The sequence below is a fragment of the Mya arenaria genome, chromosome 10 (assembly GCF_026914265.1).
Source record: "Mya arenaria isolate MELC-2E11 chromosome 10, ASM2691426v1".
Taxonomy (NCBI): domain Eukaryota; kingdom Metazoa; phylum Mollusca; class Bivalvia; order Myida; family Myidae; genus Mya; species Mya arenaria.
This window is the reverse complement of record NC_069131.1, coordinates 47,778,225-47,798,182: the sequence shown is the minus strand read 5'-3', so window position 1 is coordinate 47,798,182 and position 19,958 is coordinate 47,778,225. Positions and strand designations below refer to the sequence as shown.

The 19,958-nt window shown below is 33.8% G+C and overlaps 1 protein-coding gene across 1 annotated transcript; it reads left to right on the top strand.

Moving 5' to 3' along the window:
• Window positions 1-3,723: 3,723 nt before the first annotated feature.
• LOC128205266 (uncharacterized) lies at window positions 3,724-18,831 on the top strand. Its single transcript, XM_052906790.1, has 8 exons — window positions 3,724-3,882; window positions 6,530-6,720; window positions 7,246-7,329; window positions 8,112-8,291; window positions 9,061-9,224; window positions 12,114-12,265; window positions 16,748-16,914; window positions 17,937-18,831. The coding sequence occupies exons 2-8, from the start codon at window positions 6,534-6,536 to the stop codon at window positions 17,978-17,980; spliced, it is 978 nt and encodes a 325-aa protein (XP_052762750.1). The 5' UTR covers window positions 3,724-3,882; window positions 6,530-6,533; the 3' UTR covers window positions 17,981-18,831.
• Window positions 18,832-19,958: the final 1,127 nt, after the last annotated feature.

Here is a 19,958-nt window from a genome sequence, read left to right as displayed (position 1 = left end):
GTTATAATACTTGAAAAATAGACAATAAACCTTTTCGTATTTTTTATGTAATCGGTTTGTTGTAAGGAAATCTTAAATCAAAGCAAAAGCACTGTTAACTTTTTAAATTACAGAAAATTTCACCATTTTGAATACTTTAATAAAAAATAATCGCCGAAGGGAAGGGACACCCCTCCCGAACCTTCCCCTTCCAACACTCCTTAAGAAATTTCTGGCGGAAACTTTTGAACTCTCCACCTGAGCAGTATCTAAGTTATAAAGTTAATCTTTTAAAAAATGTGAAAATAGATTGTTGTTCATCAATGAAAACGTATTTTAAAAAGAAATGCATTCCTGTTTATTTCAACTTTATAACATTTCTCATTTAAGAGTAATAGCTCTTTAAAATATAATAAATAAAGAAACATTCAGACGAAAAAGTGTAATACACACTAAATGTTGTCAAATATGAAAACAAATGATTGAATATGTATATTGTTGTATATAAATGAAAAGTGATTTGCTGTTTTTTAAATAAATTTCTGATTATTTGTTGTCAAAGGTTTAAAAAATACTGCGATTGCTGTATATCATGGGCAAGGTGGGGTAAAAAATAAAAACACTCCTGTTGTGCCAGTTGTCTTTAATGTCCAAAATAAAAATCAACAAACAATGTCTTTATACAACTTATGAGGCAAAACGCCCATAAATAGAAGAACTTTCAAGTAGTATTTATGTGGATTTGTTTGTCATTTGCTTAGTATTTTGGCTGTTAATTTCATTTGTTAAAGATCAGACTGATGGCAGCTTGCAGACAGACAGGTTATCAGAAAAGCTCACTTTTGGTTAAAGTGCAAACCAAAGTGAGCGAATGAGTGTGTAAAGATGAATGACACTTACCATATATTTAAAAGCAGTATTTGAAGATCATGCAAATCAAAGTCACTGTTTATATGTGGTAGGTGAAGATTGCCTGATGAGTGTTGTAAATAATGTTGAACCAGTCGGGGAAACCCGGAACCTGCAACAATATGTTATATCAAGGTGGAGGACGTAATTGCGTTTCATGCAAACATAAAGTGAGAAAAATGTTTCATGGCAAACAAAATGGCGGATTTAGAATGAAAAGTACCAAATCTGGTACCAACTTTTGCCTGGTTAATGGAACTTTTCTTTAATTTTAAAAAATGTATGCGTCCAGTATGTTTGCATGTAACGCAATTACGCCCTCCCCTTGTTATATACTGAATTCTACAAATAACTGACAACATAACAAACATAAGATGAAACAGAGCTACTACAAAATTACCTTTGTTGTATAGTTAGATATTATATATAGTGTTATTAGTATTATTTGTATCAGTATGCAGGACACAACTGTGATATAATGTTGCCTGTGTACCATGTCTTCATTGTCGTTCCGCCTTCTTTGACTTCTAACCTGTGCTTCACACTCTTTCTAAAATGGATGTGTTTCTCCTCCTTATTCTCCTGATCTTTCATAACCTATCAACGTTTTTAGATTTGATTTCAACTCTTCAGATATAATATATGTATCATTAAACAAAAGGGAGCCTTACACTTACTAGAAAGCATTCGTCTGTGATCTTCCCGCTGAAAATATATGCACAATTACCTATTCCAATTTGTCAATTTTGCAGCCGATGTTTTCGAACGCAAATCTCGTGTATTCGAATGTTTTGCATATCTAGCGAGAAAGACCACTCTTCTGGCTTCAATGTGGGGCTTTTGCAAAGAATTATTCGTGATTTTGAGCCTGAAGAATGCATATTAAAAATACCCTATCGTCAGATGACTGATCATATGATCGCTCCCATGAAGTAGGCCAACAAGTTCTCGGTACGTTTTGACAGTCGCATACTTACTCAAAATATATCTTATATTTTTTGTTGTTGTCTCGATAAATAAATTTCTTTTAACTAAATTACACTACTTACAGCTTATATTACAATCAAATACTTCTATTTATAACCGATTGTTTCTTCCGTGTATTTAGATTATGCCAGAAGGGAAATCCATGGCAACGATCGTGGTCGTCACTTAAATAAATGTAAGCTTAATTTAATACCAATTTAATAAAATTTGGATCGTATACTGGCAAAATAGGTGTACTGAATGTCTATATAATGATAAATAGATGTCTTCAGACAAAAAGTGAAGTGCCATCACCAAACTACGGGAACTATTCTGTTACTCATGTCAATCTGACAATACCATACATGACAATTTAATTCTGCAGCTATGAAAAGGAACAAACAAAGCTGCAAAACAACTTTCTACAACATTATTACGCCTATATAATTACTCCACAGCTCTGAAAGTACATATATGTTAACTTAGCACATTACACAAGAGTAGGTAATGCATTCACTATATTATGATATACTTTGATCTGCCTATAGACCCTCAATGACAAATCAAATTTTACTTAACCAATACTAGCAATGTTAAAGTGCATTCTAGAACTAAGTGACTAACATGCAATTACTTTTCCCTCCAATTCTAAATTCCCAAATCGATCAAATATGGCGTTTTCACATTGAAAACAAAGAATGCAATGATCTAGTGTTCCCACCAAAAAAACTGAGTTACTATGGTCATTGGTCACAAAAGACCACACAATAATTTTATTTTTAAAAGACCAAGGAGGACAACTTCTACAGTTCAGTCTAAGCAAATTAACTTGGTTTCCCCCTTACATAAAAAGAAATGAATTAAACATAAAATATAATAATCATGAAACTCTGACTTTATTACATATACCTAGATATACGAAACCTTCCATACTGATCGGGTGTCTGCAGATCCATCCCCTACTCATCATAATGCCCATCCAGCATCAGTACTTCTACTATTACGGTAAATGGAAACATTCAGGGCACACAACTTGGTTGGTATTCCACAACTTGTACAACACAAAATGTGGTTGGTGTTCCACCACTTGCAGGGCACACAAAATGTGGTTGGTGTTCCACCACTTGCAGGGCACACAAAATGTGGTTGGTGTTCCACCACTTGCAGGGCACACAAAATGTGGTTGGTGTTCCACCACTTGCTGGGCACACAAAATGTGGTTGGTGTTCCACACTTGCAGGGCACACAAAATGTGGTTGGTGTTCCACGGCATTGTTTGGTATTCTACCACTTGCAGGGCACACAAACATAGTTGGTATTCCACCACTTGCAGGACACACAAACATAGTTGGTATTCCACCACTTGCAGGGCACACAAACATAGTTGTATTCCATCTCAGAACATGAGATTATTAATAACATAATTGTAATAAGTTTTTTACACATTTCCCGCAGTGGTGTTTGTCTTTTCGGTATTTAGTTGATTTGGGAGTCAGAATATTGCAGGATATATTTGTTAAATAATGAACTGTTGTTTAAGTACATTTTCTTTAATTATGTATTAGATTATTGGATAGGAACATTAACGGGAACATCGAGGTATTAAACTACGTTTTGTCATAAATTTTATTATTTTCTACCGAGGAACGAAAATACTATATGAATTAGCACGTTATTTTCTTTTGTAAGAGTTTTCAACACGTAGCAACCGAAATTTAAAGAAATGTTTAACACGTGGGACAAGAAACAAAGTCGAATTCATTTGTTTCTTTTGAAAAAAAGAGAAAACGGATTGTTATCAATTTCCAAGTAGTCATCTGCAGCAGATGGTAATTCATGTATTCACGATTATGCAATTATTATTGCAATATCATAAATGCATGCGATATGAAACATGTTTTGGTAAAACAATAAATTGTTACCTTCCTCCGCAACTTAAATTTGTATAAATCTAACACTCTTCAGATGCTTTTTCGCAGTTACTTGGATAATTTTCAGGACGCTAATCACTCTGCTCAAGATTATAAGGTAGTTTCTCTACTGTTGATTTATACGGGTTTTAAGATGAAACTTAGGGGTCTTCCTTTCTATTAGAGACTGATATTTAATAATATGTCTAGAAATGTTGACTTATAAAGATTAAGACCATAACATATGTAAAATGACTCTCGAGATGGTACTATAATATTGTTTACACTTTAGAGAGGGTGAAATGGAATAGCTTTATACGACACGATATTTCACAGATTAATTTTAATAATACAATGAAAACTAGAGGAACAAGCCCAGTTTTCAAACATGAACTGTAAACTTTCTTATACCGCTGGAAAACAGGGCTTTACTTATTTATTTTATTTTTCCTCATTTCAAAACATAAAAATAGTTGACTTTTCTAACCTACCTGCTTACTATAAAATTATTATAAAATAGAAACGAAAGTAATATCAAATGGAAAAAACAGTTTCATCTGTTGATGCTGAGAAGACAAGTTTCATCAAAGGAAGTTAATTGCTGGGTGTGTTTAGAGAACTATAGGTTTAATTGTGTTGAGGTTTAGACTCGAACATTTTGAAAAGGATTCTCACGTTTTGATCAAGGAATCGAACGATTTTCTTCGCCATCATTAAAATGACTTTAACATGTGCAACAACATTAGATATTGCTTTCTACAATAATAAACAACAACCAATCGACAAAAATACCATTAAGCAAACCATTAAAGTGTCATTTTCGAATTCCCTTGGGATGGTAAGCCAGACAAAATGACAGAAAAATAATTATACTTAACTATAAAAATTGCGGCTTAAAACAATGTTTTCTTGACTCAGTATATCTGTTTAGGTAAAAAGATACTTGGACGCTAATGATAAAAGTCAATGAAAGTTCTTTTTTCACAAATGCTTATTTCGTATGATAATAATCCTTCCTTTGAAAATCAAATGGATAATAAGTGTTTCTTTAGTAAGGTTTTACATAAACAAAATTAACAATAACAACTGATATTATGTAAAGTATGCTATTACATATCGTATCAAAGACGGTATGTTTAGGATACCATTATGCCGTTTCTCTTCAATTTCGAGTGATGTTTAAGGAACTTACCCAAAATCAAGGGAAATAACTATAGTATGTATCAAGAATAATTTCCAGAATTAATAGTTTTTTATTGTCTGTATACATTCAAAATGTACATGTTGTAAACACAGGTATGTACGAAAAACAAGTGCTAGAAGGCAATAAAAGCAGATGGTTATATAAACGATCAAGGATGACTATTAATCTGCTGAAGTTTGTGAAGTTTTTTGGAAGGAGGAATCTACTATTTCCGTGTTTATGAAAACATTTCACCTCGAAGTCGGGAAGGCTGAAATTGTCAGAATTGCTTAGTAGCCATATCATACACCAAATATCAAACTTATGGTCTGGGGAAGAACTGTGGGGTAACTTAGGATTGGACAATCTGACATTGATTGACGAAATTGTGAACAAGTAAAACTTATTCAGACACTTGAACAGTATATTTGGTAACCTGAATCAATTTTAAAACACATTTTAAAATTTGTATGATTATCTTTGGTTTAATTTAGTTTATCCATTTTTGTGCTTACTTAATATACTGTCGGATAATGATTAGGTTCAAGATAGTTATCATGTAAGTTAAAGGGCAATATGTTAAAAATAATCTTCTTTATATTGATTATAAGGAGGTTATAAAAAAAATTCGCTCGCGTTGGATTTTATTTTCGCTCGCTCGCTCCAATTGTTTTTCAAACATGCGTGGAAAACACGAACTAAGTATGGCCTTAAGAACACTTAAAACTAAAATTCAGAAAACTATCAAGACGAATTTTGATGCAAGACATCAAAGACGCGACTGAATATCTTTAAGCGTTAATATATATGTTTGTTATCATAATGACAGTAAACATACGTTTAAATATTCTAACAATTGTTAACATTCCGAATAAACACGGACATAGCCGAACTATGACGGTTTAATCAACTTTCTAGATCGTAGTTACTTGGTCGTCTCCGACATGCGTAAATTATTTAGACTGGTATCTTGCATTATCACCGATAAAATTATTGGTGTCGGGTCGGTTCGGCCGAGATATCATTTCGGCCTGATCCTTTTCGGCCTACTTTTATTCATTAATGTTTGTTTTAAATCGTGTGAATTACGCTTTGTACTTCCATTTTATATCACTTAAATTTAAAATAGTCAATTAATGTCGTGTTAAGGCACTTATATTTGTTATCAAATGCATAATTTAAACTATTATTCACCATATGCCCGTAAATTTTCACATGCTTATTTACTACCCCAGCGTGTATATAAATCGTTTTCACAGAAAGTAAATTTCTAAAATACCGAACTCATATGTCCGGCGACCATTCAATACAAAAACACAGAGAATAACTTTTTTTAATTTCCTGTTTTAAACATTAGGCTTATTCGTTTTATATGACGTTTTGGAAGTTTTACACGCATTAAAACAGTTATTGACGACAAATTTAGAGTAAAGTTGAATAAGAGTTGATATCATTTTTTTCATAACTAAAAATTATCCGTATACACTTCCCCATTGACAGTTGCAAACATGTATCCCTATAGATGCAGGCCGCGTCTCATAACAATCATAGTATCTTCAACAGTATTTTTACTCTTTTTCAGTATCATGGGTCTGCAAACATTGGAATGCGTATTTATTGTCATCTGCATGATGAGTGTATGCATAGTAAAAAGCGAAAGTGAAATGGAAGTGTCTACCTTGTCTTATAATGGAGTGAATGTAGTTCTTAACAAAACAGAAGACGGCATGCGCATCCTTATAGACATAAACCAATGCGAAAAAGACATAACAGGTAATAATAAGAGATAAAAAGGATGGTATCGCTAATTTGTGCATATAGAAAGCAAAACTTTGAGTTATTATCATTGCCTTGGTATCAGCACATTAGTATTTACACATGCTTTCAACAGAATACACAAGACCCATAGCAATGGTTATTTTTATCATCAAAGCTACTATTGATAGTTTGAAAAATGAGTGCAAATAACATTTATTATTCTGGTCAATTAATTACAAATTACAAATTTCACTTGTCAAGATTGTATTGACAGGTGAAATTTGTATCAAAAGGACCAAAGGCAATGTTCAAATTCGCAGCAATGCTCAAAAACAGTGTAGTTTAGTACTCGTATGCAACAACAACAAAGAAGAGTTTATTCGAAAACAATATGTATTAATAATAAGCCTTGATTCCAGGGGTTTTCTACTACGGATAAGTACTTTATTGTGCATTTGCAGTTTGACTTCCAAAAATCCATTACTTGTGTAATGAAAGGCGGGTCTCTAAATGTTCATACTCTTTATGTTCATTTTTCAGAACAAGACTGTCTTAAAATACTTCCAAGATCGAACGACACGGTACATTGTCCTTTCAATACAACAGACCTGTGTGGACTAATAGGTTTGAAGCATCACTCATTTGTGAACCTAAGACAATGTCCATCGTTAATAAACTGATAAGATTTATAATGCATGTTTTGAAACACATCTTATAGCGTTACATAAAATTATACGCATCTACGCAATCTACAAATGATTACATATAAGTTTAATCAATGTTCTCGAAGGAAATAACACGATTGGCTCCTTTAAGTTGGTGAGGGCTTACTTTTGTTACCACTGTCTAAGTCTTGTTGCTAAAAAACAAGCTTTAAAGCGTCATATAAAAGCAATTTGTTAAGATCTCCAGTCTCAAAATTATATAGAAGTAAACGATTCACAAAAGGCTGATTCATTTTAATGTGCATTATACTATATAAGAGGAAATTTAATGCTGATTTTATTAATGTTGATAAAAGGAAGGGCGCCTGTAAACCGGTTTAAACCACAATCGAGTTCCTACTTAGTTATCAGTGTCCCTGCAAAAGCCTAACCAACACTTACATATGCAATACATTTGTTGTTTTGTGATGTGTGCTGTGATTTAAGGCTAAATATGGCGTATGATGCTTGTTTGGCATTGGTCGTATGTCTTTAAATGAGGTATTGGTTACAGTTTATGTTACTGGACCATTATGTTGAGAACACACTCTGGCCAGAGGTTATTATATCCTATAGAACTATTTTGTTGCGAACATTTTTTGACCAGAGGCTTCTTTTATCAATCCAGATTTTTATGTTGCTAAAACATTTTAGCTAGAAGATATATTATCCTATGGAACTGTTTATTTTGCTAAATTTTAGTTGGGACCGGATTCGATACATGGGGTGAATGGGGCTCATGTTCCGTGACATGTGGTGCTATCGGTTTCCAGTTCAGAACAAGAGCATGTGTTCCTAAAAATGAAAACCCATGCGCGTGCAAAGGACTTGCAGTAGAAAGTCAAGCATGCCACCTTGGTACATGTCCACCGACTGACATAGGTAAGTGGCTTAAATTAAAAAATACCGATACATATTGATGAATTTGTTTTGGACTATGTTGGAAGTATCGTATTTATTTTTGGAAGACTGTTAACAATTGCACTAGATTAAGAATCCACAACCTGTCAGTATCCGACTGTATGCCATATAACGGTTATCATTGCCGAACCCTGTTAATAAAAAACGCTTAAATGAAATAAAAGATTTTGGTCCAGTGAATTGCAGAGTTTTGTTGGTAAATACGTCAATTTATTATATGTTTCCTGTGATCAAAATAGATCTACCAGTGACATACAAATTACAGTTCACTGTTTCAAATAGTAAAATAACATTATGATATGTTTCACTGTTTATAAACTTTAGCCCACTCTCAATTCCAAATCAAACGTAACCGCGCACAGGACTGGTACACAATTTCAACGACGTCATTTCCTAAATGACGCTAGGTTTACATACAACTTGGCGCATTTCCTAAAAAACTTGTAACAATTAAGTGTGAGAATGCAATGTGTTTACCTCGTGAATACCTAAGTTAAATATGTTATTTGTGGTTACGCCACTCCTGACAAATAGCTTTTGGTGCTCGCTCGGCGAAATAAACAAGTATCCTGTATATTATGAACTGAAAGTTGGCATTGGACACAAACACACAAACAGCTGTTATCAATAATACAATATAAACTACAGGGACAAGCCATTTTAACTGCTCCAATTTCACCTCAAATGACCCCCTCATTTTTTATATCTAATCTTAATCCACACATTTCAGTACTTTTGCGGTTCAACGCTGAAGGAACAGTTCCTCGGTCAAGCTTTCCAGATGCCTGGTATTACGGAAATGGAACTACCGATAATGCTTCTTGTATTGCCACAGTGTGTAACAATCACTATCGACTCCCTGGGGTTGACACATGGAACCCACATCTATTAACGGCATGTAACATCATAGTTATTATCTTGTAATATTGTATATAAGATTTTATGCAAAATGTGTAACACTGGCACAACGCGCATTCAACGTAGCATTAAGGCTTTTTAAACAGCAACTTCCTTGGACCGAAACACTGTAAAGCTATTTTTGTCAGAAATCATAGGTGGATGTATTAATATTCTTCAAAATTCACCAAACCCTCGTGATGTAAACAAATCATGACCATTAGGATGCGTAGATAATTGTCTTGTATATGGCTAAACACATATAATAAGAGTATCCATTCTTAATATTCGTTTAGATTTGTTCCTGGAATCACCTTTTAAATTGTTGATCAAGTCAACGCAATTCGTAAAACAGATGGTTTTTCAAAATTGATAAATTAATTATTCAAAATGCTGTCATAAATCGATGGCCCTATACAGAAATGTGCCCTAGTGAAGCCTCTAACAAAGTTGTTGAAGATGCCCCTCGTACCATATTGTAAAGGAAGTCGAAATATAAGCTTGGTATTGTCATTTGGTGAATATTTGTACCCTTTACGAATATATGTGCAAAATGGCATTTCATAACAATACTTTTGATAAGATTTCGATTTTCGAAACAACTGCAACATCACGCCACGGGGCTTCAGCGATTCCGCCATATGGTCTGTCCATGAAGGTCACTCGACTTGTGTCGTCGATTCCTCTGTTTAGATCTCTACCTTGCTGAACTGTTTATAATATAATACGTATACTGATCTATTAAATACCTACCAAGTAGACGTCCATGGAAAATAAAAATGGGGGAAAAATGCACAGAAATAATTTTGGTGGATTTGTATCATGTCAGGCACCTCATTTTATATACTAAAAGTTTAGAACAATCACATGGTGAAATGTTCTGAGAATTTCTAAAATTTGTCAATAGCTGCGTCTTATTTTGCAATAAAATTACTAGAATATCTGTACTTAATAGATATTATATTACATTATTGTATACTTAAAGTATAGAAACTAAATATTTTTATGAAATGTGATATTTTGGGGTTAAATGTTTGAAAAAAATGAGAATTTCTGGAATTTGCCAATTACTTTGTCAAATTTTGCAATGCATTGACCGGTATATAATGGTGATCAAACTCACAAAATCCTACTTGATATGCTGACACAATCAATTTAATTTCTCCTTAATGAAAATAATTAGCACGTTAGCAATATGTCATAATGTGATAATTACTTATTTCAAACATTTAAGCCGCCCTCTTGGCCTCTATATACGGTAACGCTATTGTACATAGTAATTAATTGTAGGCGTTAGGCAACATGTATAGACTTCCATCAAATTTCACTGCTATTCAAGTCAAGTCAACGTCAATTGCATCTGAACCTATAGACTAAGACTTTCAATGTTAATGTATCATGGAATGTATACTAATAGTTCCTTACAAACTGGAATACAATAAGAATCTTTAAGTCTATAAGATGAATGCTCAGATGACCAGGATATACGGTGTGTGGACGACTTTTGTGAGTTTGACACCAAAAGAAAGAGATGAGTGCTGTCATTAAATCGATTTGGTTGTAGGTTCACTAGACGGACTTGTACTTGTATTGCAGAAAGTGGATGTTGTTGTTAACATGTAGATAAAACAGTTTTATGATAGACCACCTTCATTCTCTTGTATTTTTGTAAATTAAAACTCATTGATATAAGTCTTGGTTGAACGTATTTAATGAATGAAAGTAGACACTAGAAAACGGTATATTGCAATTTAGGCTTCCGGTTCATGACACAAAAATATAAAAGTGAACATATTTAAAAAACAGTTTGAATTTAAAAGTCGCAAAAATTCTCAAAATACATACGTTTTTCTTCCAATATTACATGAGCAACGAAGTGTTTTTCAACAGCGGGTGCTTTTGTTCCATGTGCAAATCATCCTAATTTTTGCCATGCTTTAACAACGTTGCTAGTAACGCTTTAAGATTATATCAATTTATTTGTTGACTAAATTAATTCAATATTATGATCTTCTGGCGAATGATAACTTTTTTGAGCTTTTGGAAATTTTAGTTTTGATAAATGCTGAAAAGTATGTTAATACAATTTCAACCGTCTCTGAGACCTTGCACGCGATGACACGGGGTATTTCTTTCCGTCAAGTTGTGTAAAGTACATATACCATGAAACATCTGTCGTCGGCTTTTGTAATCAGGACATGGTGATTTTTATTAGGAGGTCATAAAATGTAACAGACACTCTGGGCTCGATCCCAGCAAATTCTGACTGATTGTTTTTATTAGTTGAATCGAATTGTATAATCGCATAATTATTATTGATTTAAGACCAACTCAAACTTGGAAAAGCTTTGGCGGGAAAAAGAAAACAATCATTCTGCTATTCAGTATTTTACATTGATATGTCCTCGACAACGTTTACTGAGTATGGCAAGCATTTTTATGATGATTCTGCCTGCAATTCCGACTTCCCGGTGTTCAGTTTTACAAAAAAGAGAACAAACAATGTTCTGTAGAGATATCAGTCGCACAAATCCTGATAAAGTATTATTACAGAATTTCAAATTAAAAAATGAGTATGAATCAGATATTTAGAGTATTTGTCATATTAATGTCGAGTTGATAAGTTCTGGACTTTCGATTTTTACATATAGACCCCTTCAAAAAAGCGAATATAACACACACCATTGTATTTAAGCCAGGCAATCAGTGTATTAATTGGAATTCAAAAACTTTTTTTTTCGGTGGGTGGATGTTATGATGAGAGCGAAATACCAACACACTTATAACAGGCGGGTAGTGTATTTTAATACCGTATTGTCATATTTTGTAAAAATACATTTCGGAAACAATTCGTAAAACTTAAAATATAAGTCTCAAACCTTACAGATCAGCATGAAGGTTATCTTCAATGGTACTGAATTGACGCTGATGACTTTCAATGTGACTGGTTCTTTCGCCGACACGTGGTATCAACAAGAACGACTGATAAGCGCTCGTTGGAATGGGATGCTTCAAGTGCCGCAAACCATTTTTAACATGTATGTATCACAACCTTATCATACCTAATGCATTAAGATTATTAAGATTATAACAGAGTTTTACGCCTAAGACAAGACGGTAAGAAGTTAAATTTATTATATATGTATAAAGAGGGCAAAGATTAATATTTACATTCGCCTTGTCCTTTGTTGAGATACAAGTTGACGGTTATATTGTATAACAAGCAAGGAGTTATGACGCCATTGTTTATTTCATTATTGTGGATTAGTGCGACGTCATTTAAGGTGGAACGCGACTATGATTTTTTTTTTCGATTTACTGTCTGAAAATTGGTATACGAATAGAAGAGCATATGCCCAGTTAGGGACTGTTTTTACTTTTTCAATATTCGGAACAGTTTTAAATCTACGAGTTTTTTTCAAAATGTGCCACTGACGTCAATTTTGAGACGTCTGTCATATTTTGCGTTCCAGCTACAATAACCAATATTTTCATCAATTCTTCGTTTACAGCTATGAAATTTCAACGTCAAGTACGCCTTGTGAAAACGTTCACGCTCATATATGTTTCATTCTCGTGTTGAACGTAATTGTTTCTAAATTCGTCTTTAACGGCATTTTTCGCGGGGAAAAAACGGCGTCGTGTTTCGCTGAAAAAAAGTGCGCCTTTCTTTAATTCTTGAAAAAACTGCTCGTTTATTTTTTTTATTTTTTTTAAATACATGTATTCAATGTTTTATTACAAATCGCCGAATATCAAGAAAATGGTACCTCACCGACTTCGTTTTTGCGCAGTATCCTATAATCTAACCCCTAAACCTGTTTCTTTTTCAATACGTAGTGTATTTAAACGTTTATCATGACGTTAATCGAATTGTTTTTGCTTATTAAATGGAAAGATTAGAAACCTTAGAGTGTCTGATCAGTTTTATGTTAGGGATATTTGTTATTGTTGTTGTACAAAATATCTAATTCCACACAAGACGGGCGCTGAATAACCAGCTTTATGAATCAATGACTTAAATCTGGCGGCTATTTTAATGAGAGGCTGTCTTAAGCAATCTCATTTGCCGAATTATAATATTTTGATAATACACATCAATACTCGTTCCAGTCACTATGCTATGAGCTGTGACTATGCTGATTAGTGCTTTGTTTTGTTTTTATATAATTATACATCTACAGTAATAACACAACAATAAACGGTTCTACTACTTTATTAGTTACCAATTTCTTTAATAAGTATCAGTAGAGATCTGCAGTTATACGGCTCTAAACTAAGCAAAAGCATAGTAAATCCAGTGTGTGACACTCATTTCATACACAAAATATAACTAATAAACCAAAAACTGATAATCGACAGAAATCTGCATTGTAATAAGCACAAAAGGATCCCGGCAGTAGAGTGGGTGCAGCCCCCTTAAAATCATCCAAGTTTTCTTCTGTATGTCACTATCGGAGAAAAATGTAATAGTATACAGATCTATAAAATACGCGACTTTCAGTGTCTTGAATCTAAGTTTGATGTAGTCAATCGGTTATCGTTGAATAAAAGCATATACAATTAATAAATTCCACTTAAATTGGTAACCATATTATTGACTAAGTTTGGTAGTGAATATAACTCTTGAACATTTTCAACGAGGGTCATTTGTTACGCAACGGTTTGGGGAGGGGTGGGGGATGGTCAGTTCTTGACGTTAAAAATGATCGGTCATTCTTTGAACATAAAGAAAATGACTCATGTGGTCAATATATAACGGGGTCAATCGGCGTTAATTTAAAACACACTAAAATTTTAAAGTGAAACTCTTATTCAAATCAATATTCCACATGTATAACAATCATTTATTTTGACTGATAAACCCTTACTTCTTACGTAATAATAAACTTATACAAAATATTATTCACTGATTACAAGATTGTAACTGTTTATTTAATAGTAGAAAGCGCAAAAATGATTCATTTTTTTTTGGTGAATGCTAAAGGATTTACTATGGTCTCTTATTTCTTTCAAAATAAACTCGGTATTCTTCATAAGAACCATTGTTTTCGATATGTATTTATTCTTAAAGGCATATTAAAACAATAGTAGAAGTTGTGGTAAATCGTATTTGTGTTTAATACTTGTGTTTGCACTGATTGTAAATGATCACATTGGATTGTTTCTATTATCTCATCTTATTAAGGGTTGTTATAGTTCACACAAATGCACTCACATGAACGCACGTATACGCCAACATACTAGTACATGCACGCACGCCCATACACACGCACACACACACACACACACACGCACACACACACGCACACACACACGCACACACACACACTATGATAAAATATATCAAATGATTATCTTAAGGTTAATGTTTTAGTCCAGTAATACGTTTAGTTTTGTTAATCAATGCATTGTTTGTTTTGATCCATAACGAGTTATTTTGTTTTCCTGACTTTACCACGCAATCAAAGCTTCTCGTGCGTTCAAGCAAATTCATGAGACAACATTCGGCGATGCATTCAATGCCCATGATACAGAAGCCAACATCGCTACCTTATCCCTCACGCAATGTCCCTGCGTATTGTACACGCGTGCGTGCGGCGTGCGTGTGTGAGAGAGCGTGTGTGTGTGTGCGTGTGTATGAGAGCGTGTGTGTGTGCGTGTGTATGGGCGTGCGTATGATCGTGTGTGTGTGTGTGTGTGTGTGTGTGTGTGTGTGTGTGTGCGCGCGTGTGTGTATGGGGGGGGGGCGAGCGCGTGCACATTTATGCATGCTTGTGCACGCGTGCTTGAGTGTGGTATAGTGTGTGGGGTGCGTTTTTACGCGTGCTGGCGTACGTGTACGTTCTGTGCGTGTGTTTGTATGTAAGCTATAACAACCCTTAACAAATTGAGCTTAAAGTAACTATTTTAAGATGCGCACTTACTCTCCCATTTCAACTCAACTCAGTATCTTAATTTTCCCCATGGCTGGACATATTCATATTATATCCAAACATTGATAGACGTAGAACATAAATAATATTATATACAATAATAGTACAGTTTAAAATTATAGCATATTGTTGTCAAAATATTTATATAGGTAGAATATAGCTATATATAAGTATAAATAAAAAGCTTACATTCTACATTCAAATAAAATAAGTCTATTTGACTTCCATGATAGTAAGGTCGTGTGTGATCTGACGCTTGGATGCAGAAATCTTGTCGAAAACAAAGGTTCTTATGAGAAATACCGAGTTGATTTGAAAGAAATGAGCATAAAACATGGTATTTTTACATTATGAGACAGTAAATATTTTAGCATTCACCAATAATTTAATGTTTTTGTGCATTCTGTTATTAAACACGCGGTTAAAACCTTGTGACCAGTAATTAATATTTTTCATAAATGCATAATTGAGTAAGAAGTTTTATTAGACAAAATTGATCTTGTTATACATGTTTATGCATGGATTTTGGATAAGCATGTCACTTTAACTATAGTTCATTTATAATCGGTGCTTTATTTATTTAATAATGTTAACTATTCGGAATTCAACAGAAGAAAACGATGTTGAATTATCAATTTAACTAAAATTAACAACAACTGTTATATGTTATTGATCAGTGGTTTATTCGAAACTAAGCTTTTATTAGCGTAATTAATAGTTCGATTTACGTCATGCTAAACGTTTTATAACAATACGTACTGAAAAAGAAACAGGTATATGGGTTAGATTATTTGATACTGCGCAGAAACGAAGTCGGCGAGGTACCCTTTTTGATATCAGGTGATTTGTAATAAAACATTGAATACATGTATTTAAAAAAATAAACGAGCAGTTTTTTTCAAGAATTAAAGAAAGGCGCACTTTTTTCAGCGAAACACGACGCCGTTTTTCCCGCGAAAAATGACGTTAAAAACGAATTTTAAATAAATAACGTAAAACAAGAGAACAAAAAATATATGTGCGTGAACGTTTTTACAAGACGCACTTGAGGTTTAAATTTCTTAGCGGTAAACGAAGAATTGGTGAAACGATCGGTTATTGTAGCTGGAACGCAAAAATATGAGAGAGTCTCGAAATTGACGTCAGTGGTAAATTTTGAGGAGTCATAGTTTCAAGACTGTTCCGAATATTGAAAATGTAAAAACAGACCCTAATTGTGCATATGCTCTTCTATTCGTATACCAATTTTCAGACAGTAACTCGAAAAAAAATTCATAGTCGCGTTCCACCTTAAACAATGATATAGGACGTTACAAATATATTTTATATAAACGTATGTTGTAGGTTACATTTCTTTAAGAACAAATACTCAATTGCAGAAGACATTGTTTATTTTTTAATCATAATGAATTTTTTTTTTTTAAATAAATAAAAGTATTGGTCGCATTTTTTCTTGCTTTTATGAACACAGTAGGGAAAGCGATCAAATTACCAATTATAGAGAAGGGTCTCAATATTTGTGGCAAGTTTTATGCTTTCTCTTTTTTTTGCACATTTTTTTCAAATTTTGGCACCATATTACAGATCGGAGGTCAGCGACTTGATCGCAACTAGTGGGTGTAAAAAGACATATTTTAGGATTGCTAAAAGTATCCCGGGTTGTGAAGGCGAGGCTAGCTTAAATGCAACGTTAAACGAAGCCATCTGGTTCGTTCTGGAAGTTGATGCACTCCAACAGATCAATTTAATCCGTAAGTTCTTAGATTTGATATATGATAAACGTAATATTAGATACATATTTTGTTTGTCTATTGCTGAGCAAAAGGGCTATTTAGTAAACAATGTTCATCACAAACTTTACATAAACTAATGGAAGAAGAAATAGTAAAATCCACAACCAATGACAAAGAAAATGGCATGGACAAAATAACCGCTGTATAATTTAATAGTATCCTGCCATAAATGGTCGCCATTGGCTATAGAAACTAAGAGCTTGCGATCAGGGTTTCTTGATGGCGTAGTTTTTTTAGATACCCACCACCCCTCTTAATTTTGGTCAACAAAGTTATTAAACTCCTTTTCGGCTTAGGCTAGGTCCATACCGACTCACGTAGGGCAAAATAGTTTTATTTATTTTTCAAAAATTAAGCATAGTCTGGCTCGGTCAAGAGCCTGACTACCATGAGTTGCACATTAAAAACTAAAAAGAACTCCTAAAATAACAAAACAGCAATTAGATAAGGATATCTACTTATTATCTGTCAAGAAACTAATAAACTCTGACATAAAAATAAACGTTATGAAGCGCTGACCACATTCTGACTTATACAGAAATAACGTATGTACTTTTTCTAGAACATGAAAAGGAGTACAGAGAAAGGTCAGAAGGCTTAATTGTTACATAAATTGACAAAACTATTTTAAAGCTAATATTGCAGATGCAGTAAAGCTTTGCAAGGCGCCACGGCATGCATGCGGGTGACACGCGGGCGGCACTACTTTCAGTACTTTTATTAGATGATAATGAAACAGTTAAGGAATAACGAAATACCCTGAAAAAGCGGGATGGATTTTCCAAAATTATACTTTCTAAGTGCGATTGGAGCAGTTGTAAAGTGGGGGAAGCAATAATAAAAAACTTGAACATTTTATCATTTTGTTCCAAAACTTTTTCATCAGGCAACTGTTAATACACTAAAGTTAAAAATAGTTGTCTGTTTATCACTGTAGTATTGTTTTTAAAACCCTGTACAGTTTTCAACTTTATTTTCAGTCCGGAAGGCTGAGGCGCTGATCATCGTTGGAAGCACCCTTTGAACGCACACACAAACAAATAAACTTGCACACAACGTCTCCCTATTTATTTTAAATTAATACACTACTATATTGCTCGTCAAGGGAGTAACTGCAGTTACGATGTGATGCGTGCAAATTTTCTTTTTCTGATTTAAATAATTGGTATATGTGTTTTCTTTTTTTCATTTTTGTCATTGAGATATGTGCATATATATCCAGGCATTATTAAGGCGAATCGACTGGTCCAAAAAGCAATTATCATTTAGTGTTCGAAATTATATTTTGTCCAATTCTTCAAATCAGCCGTTATTGATATTAATCAGGTGAATTTGTTGAATGAAACAGAGGCTTGGTCAGTAGACAAACAAAAGGTTGTTCAAATAAGTATTTACCATTCATAAATGCATACTTATAACAAATAATTGGAATATTTCGAAACTCGTTTTGGCGAGGTTATACAGTCAATCCGCTGGATGTTGCAACCATGTGGCATGATTAGTCTTCCACATTCAATTAAAGCAATCTGACTACATGCATGTAATTATAACGTAAGGAGTAAAGCCACACCGTTTTCAGACTTTAAACACTGGGACGAATGGTACACAAAGAATATAGTGGACTTCACTGTTACAAAAAAAGACTGGGAAAGTATATCAGTACATACTTACATTGCTGCATCTTATTCTCTGACGGCGTATATACCTACAATGCGTGTGATTGAAAATTATTGGCAAATATGTATGAATGGGACGATAGAGTGTTACTGTGTGTCAACAAGGGTTTTGGACCATGAATTTGTGATATGATATGTGCCTCAATTAATTCAAGCCGTATTAAAAATTAATCCAAGCCGTATTAAAAGTTCCGTATCACGCTATTGTCGTTTTTTATCCTTATCGACCGCTCGTCGGTCTCGTCAGATACATTCCAGTTGTATCTGACGAGGCCGACGAGCGGTCGGAAATGCGACCTATAATATTGTTCTCTATAAATAATAATGGATTATGGCAAGCAGAAAACATTACATGTCTTTGTGAGACGTTATGAATAGGGATTTCCATCCTTAAAAAATATTCTTTGAAATTCATGAAAAGTAACGGGACGAGCCAGTCGTCAATAAATAAAATATAAACCATATTAAGGGCCTTAACGACACAAACCAAAGTTGGTCTATTATCCGAGTTATAATTGAATTCATGAAGGATTAAACAAACGGTATATATGGACAACCTACTTTATGTTTTTCGGCTTTGTGGACTGATAGTTCAGGTTATTGTCCCTAGCTTGAACTTTCGATAGCTAAATGGGGTGAAAAAAATATATAAAAGTACATATTGACCTTAGTTTCTCAAACAAAAAATATTTCTGAAGTAAAAATAATAAAATTTTCGTATTTATGACAAACCGCATTGGTGTCAAACACTACGTGAAGTAAATTGTATTAAGGTTCGGAAAAAATATTCTTTATTTCGTCTGAAAAATACAATAGGTACAAACCTGCACGGTTAATGATGCTTAGATAATATAAAGTGACTTGAAATTACCAACCTCAGTGAGTGTCTGGATGTCAAGTCGTACATTACCGGAAATATGGATACATTATATTCCCAATAAAATAAGTTGAGGAGGAAATTGAAGAGCAGTGGGTGTCAAAATTATCATGAACCTGAAAATATATATATATGGCTGGTTCTCTCGGCTAAACAGCCGACGTATATCGCAAAGAGCATGCTTGACTGTTAGTCAAAACCTTAAGTGACATTGATCGACTTTGAGTCGCAAAATTAAAAATGAAAGAATCAAGCAAAAAACGAAAGCGCAAAGTTTAAAGGGTGGATGTTCCCGCTATTCCCGCTTAATTGCAGAAGTAATACCTAATGTCATTTCTATGATGGACAAAAAGACAAATCTTTCAAATCCTTGATCAAAACGTCAGAATACTTTCCATAATGCACCAGTCAGTTGTAACCACGCCCCCCCCCCCCCAGGTCCAGAGAAT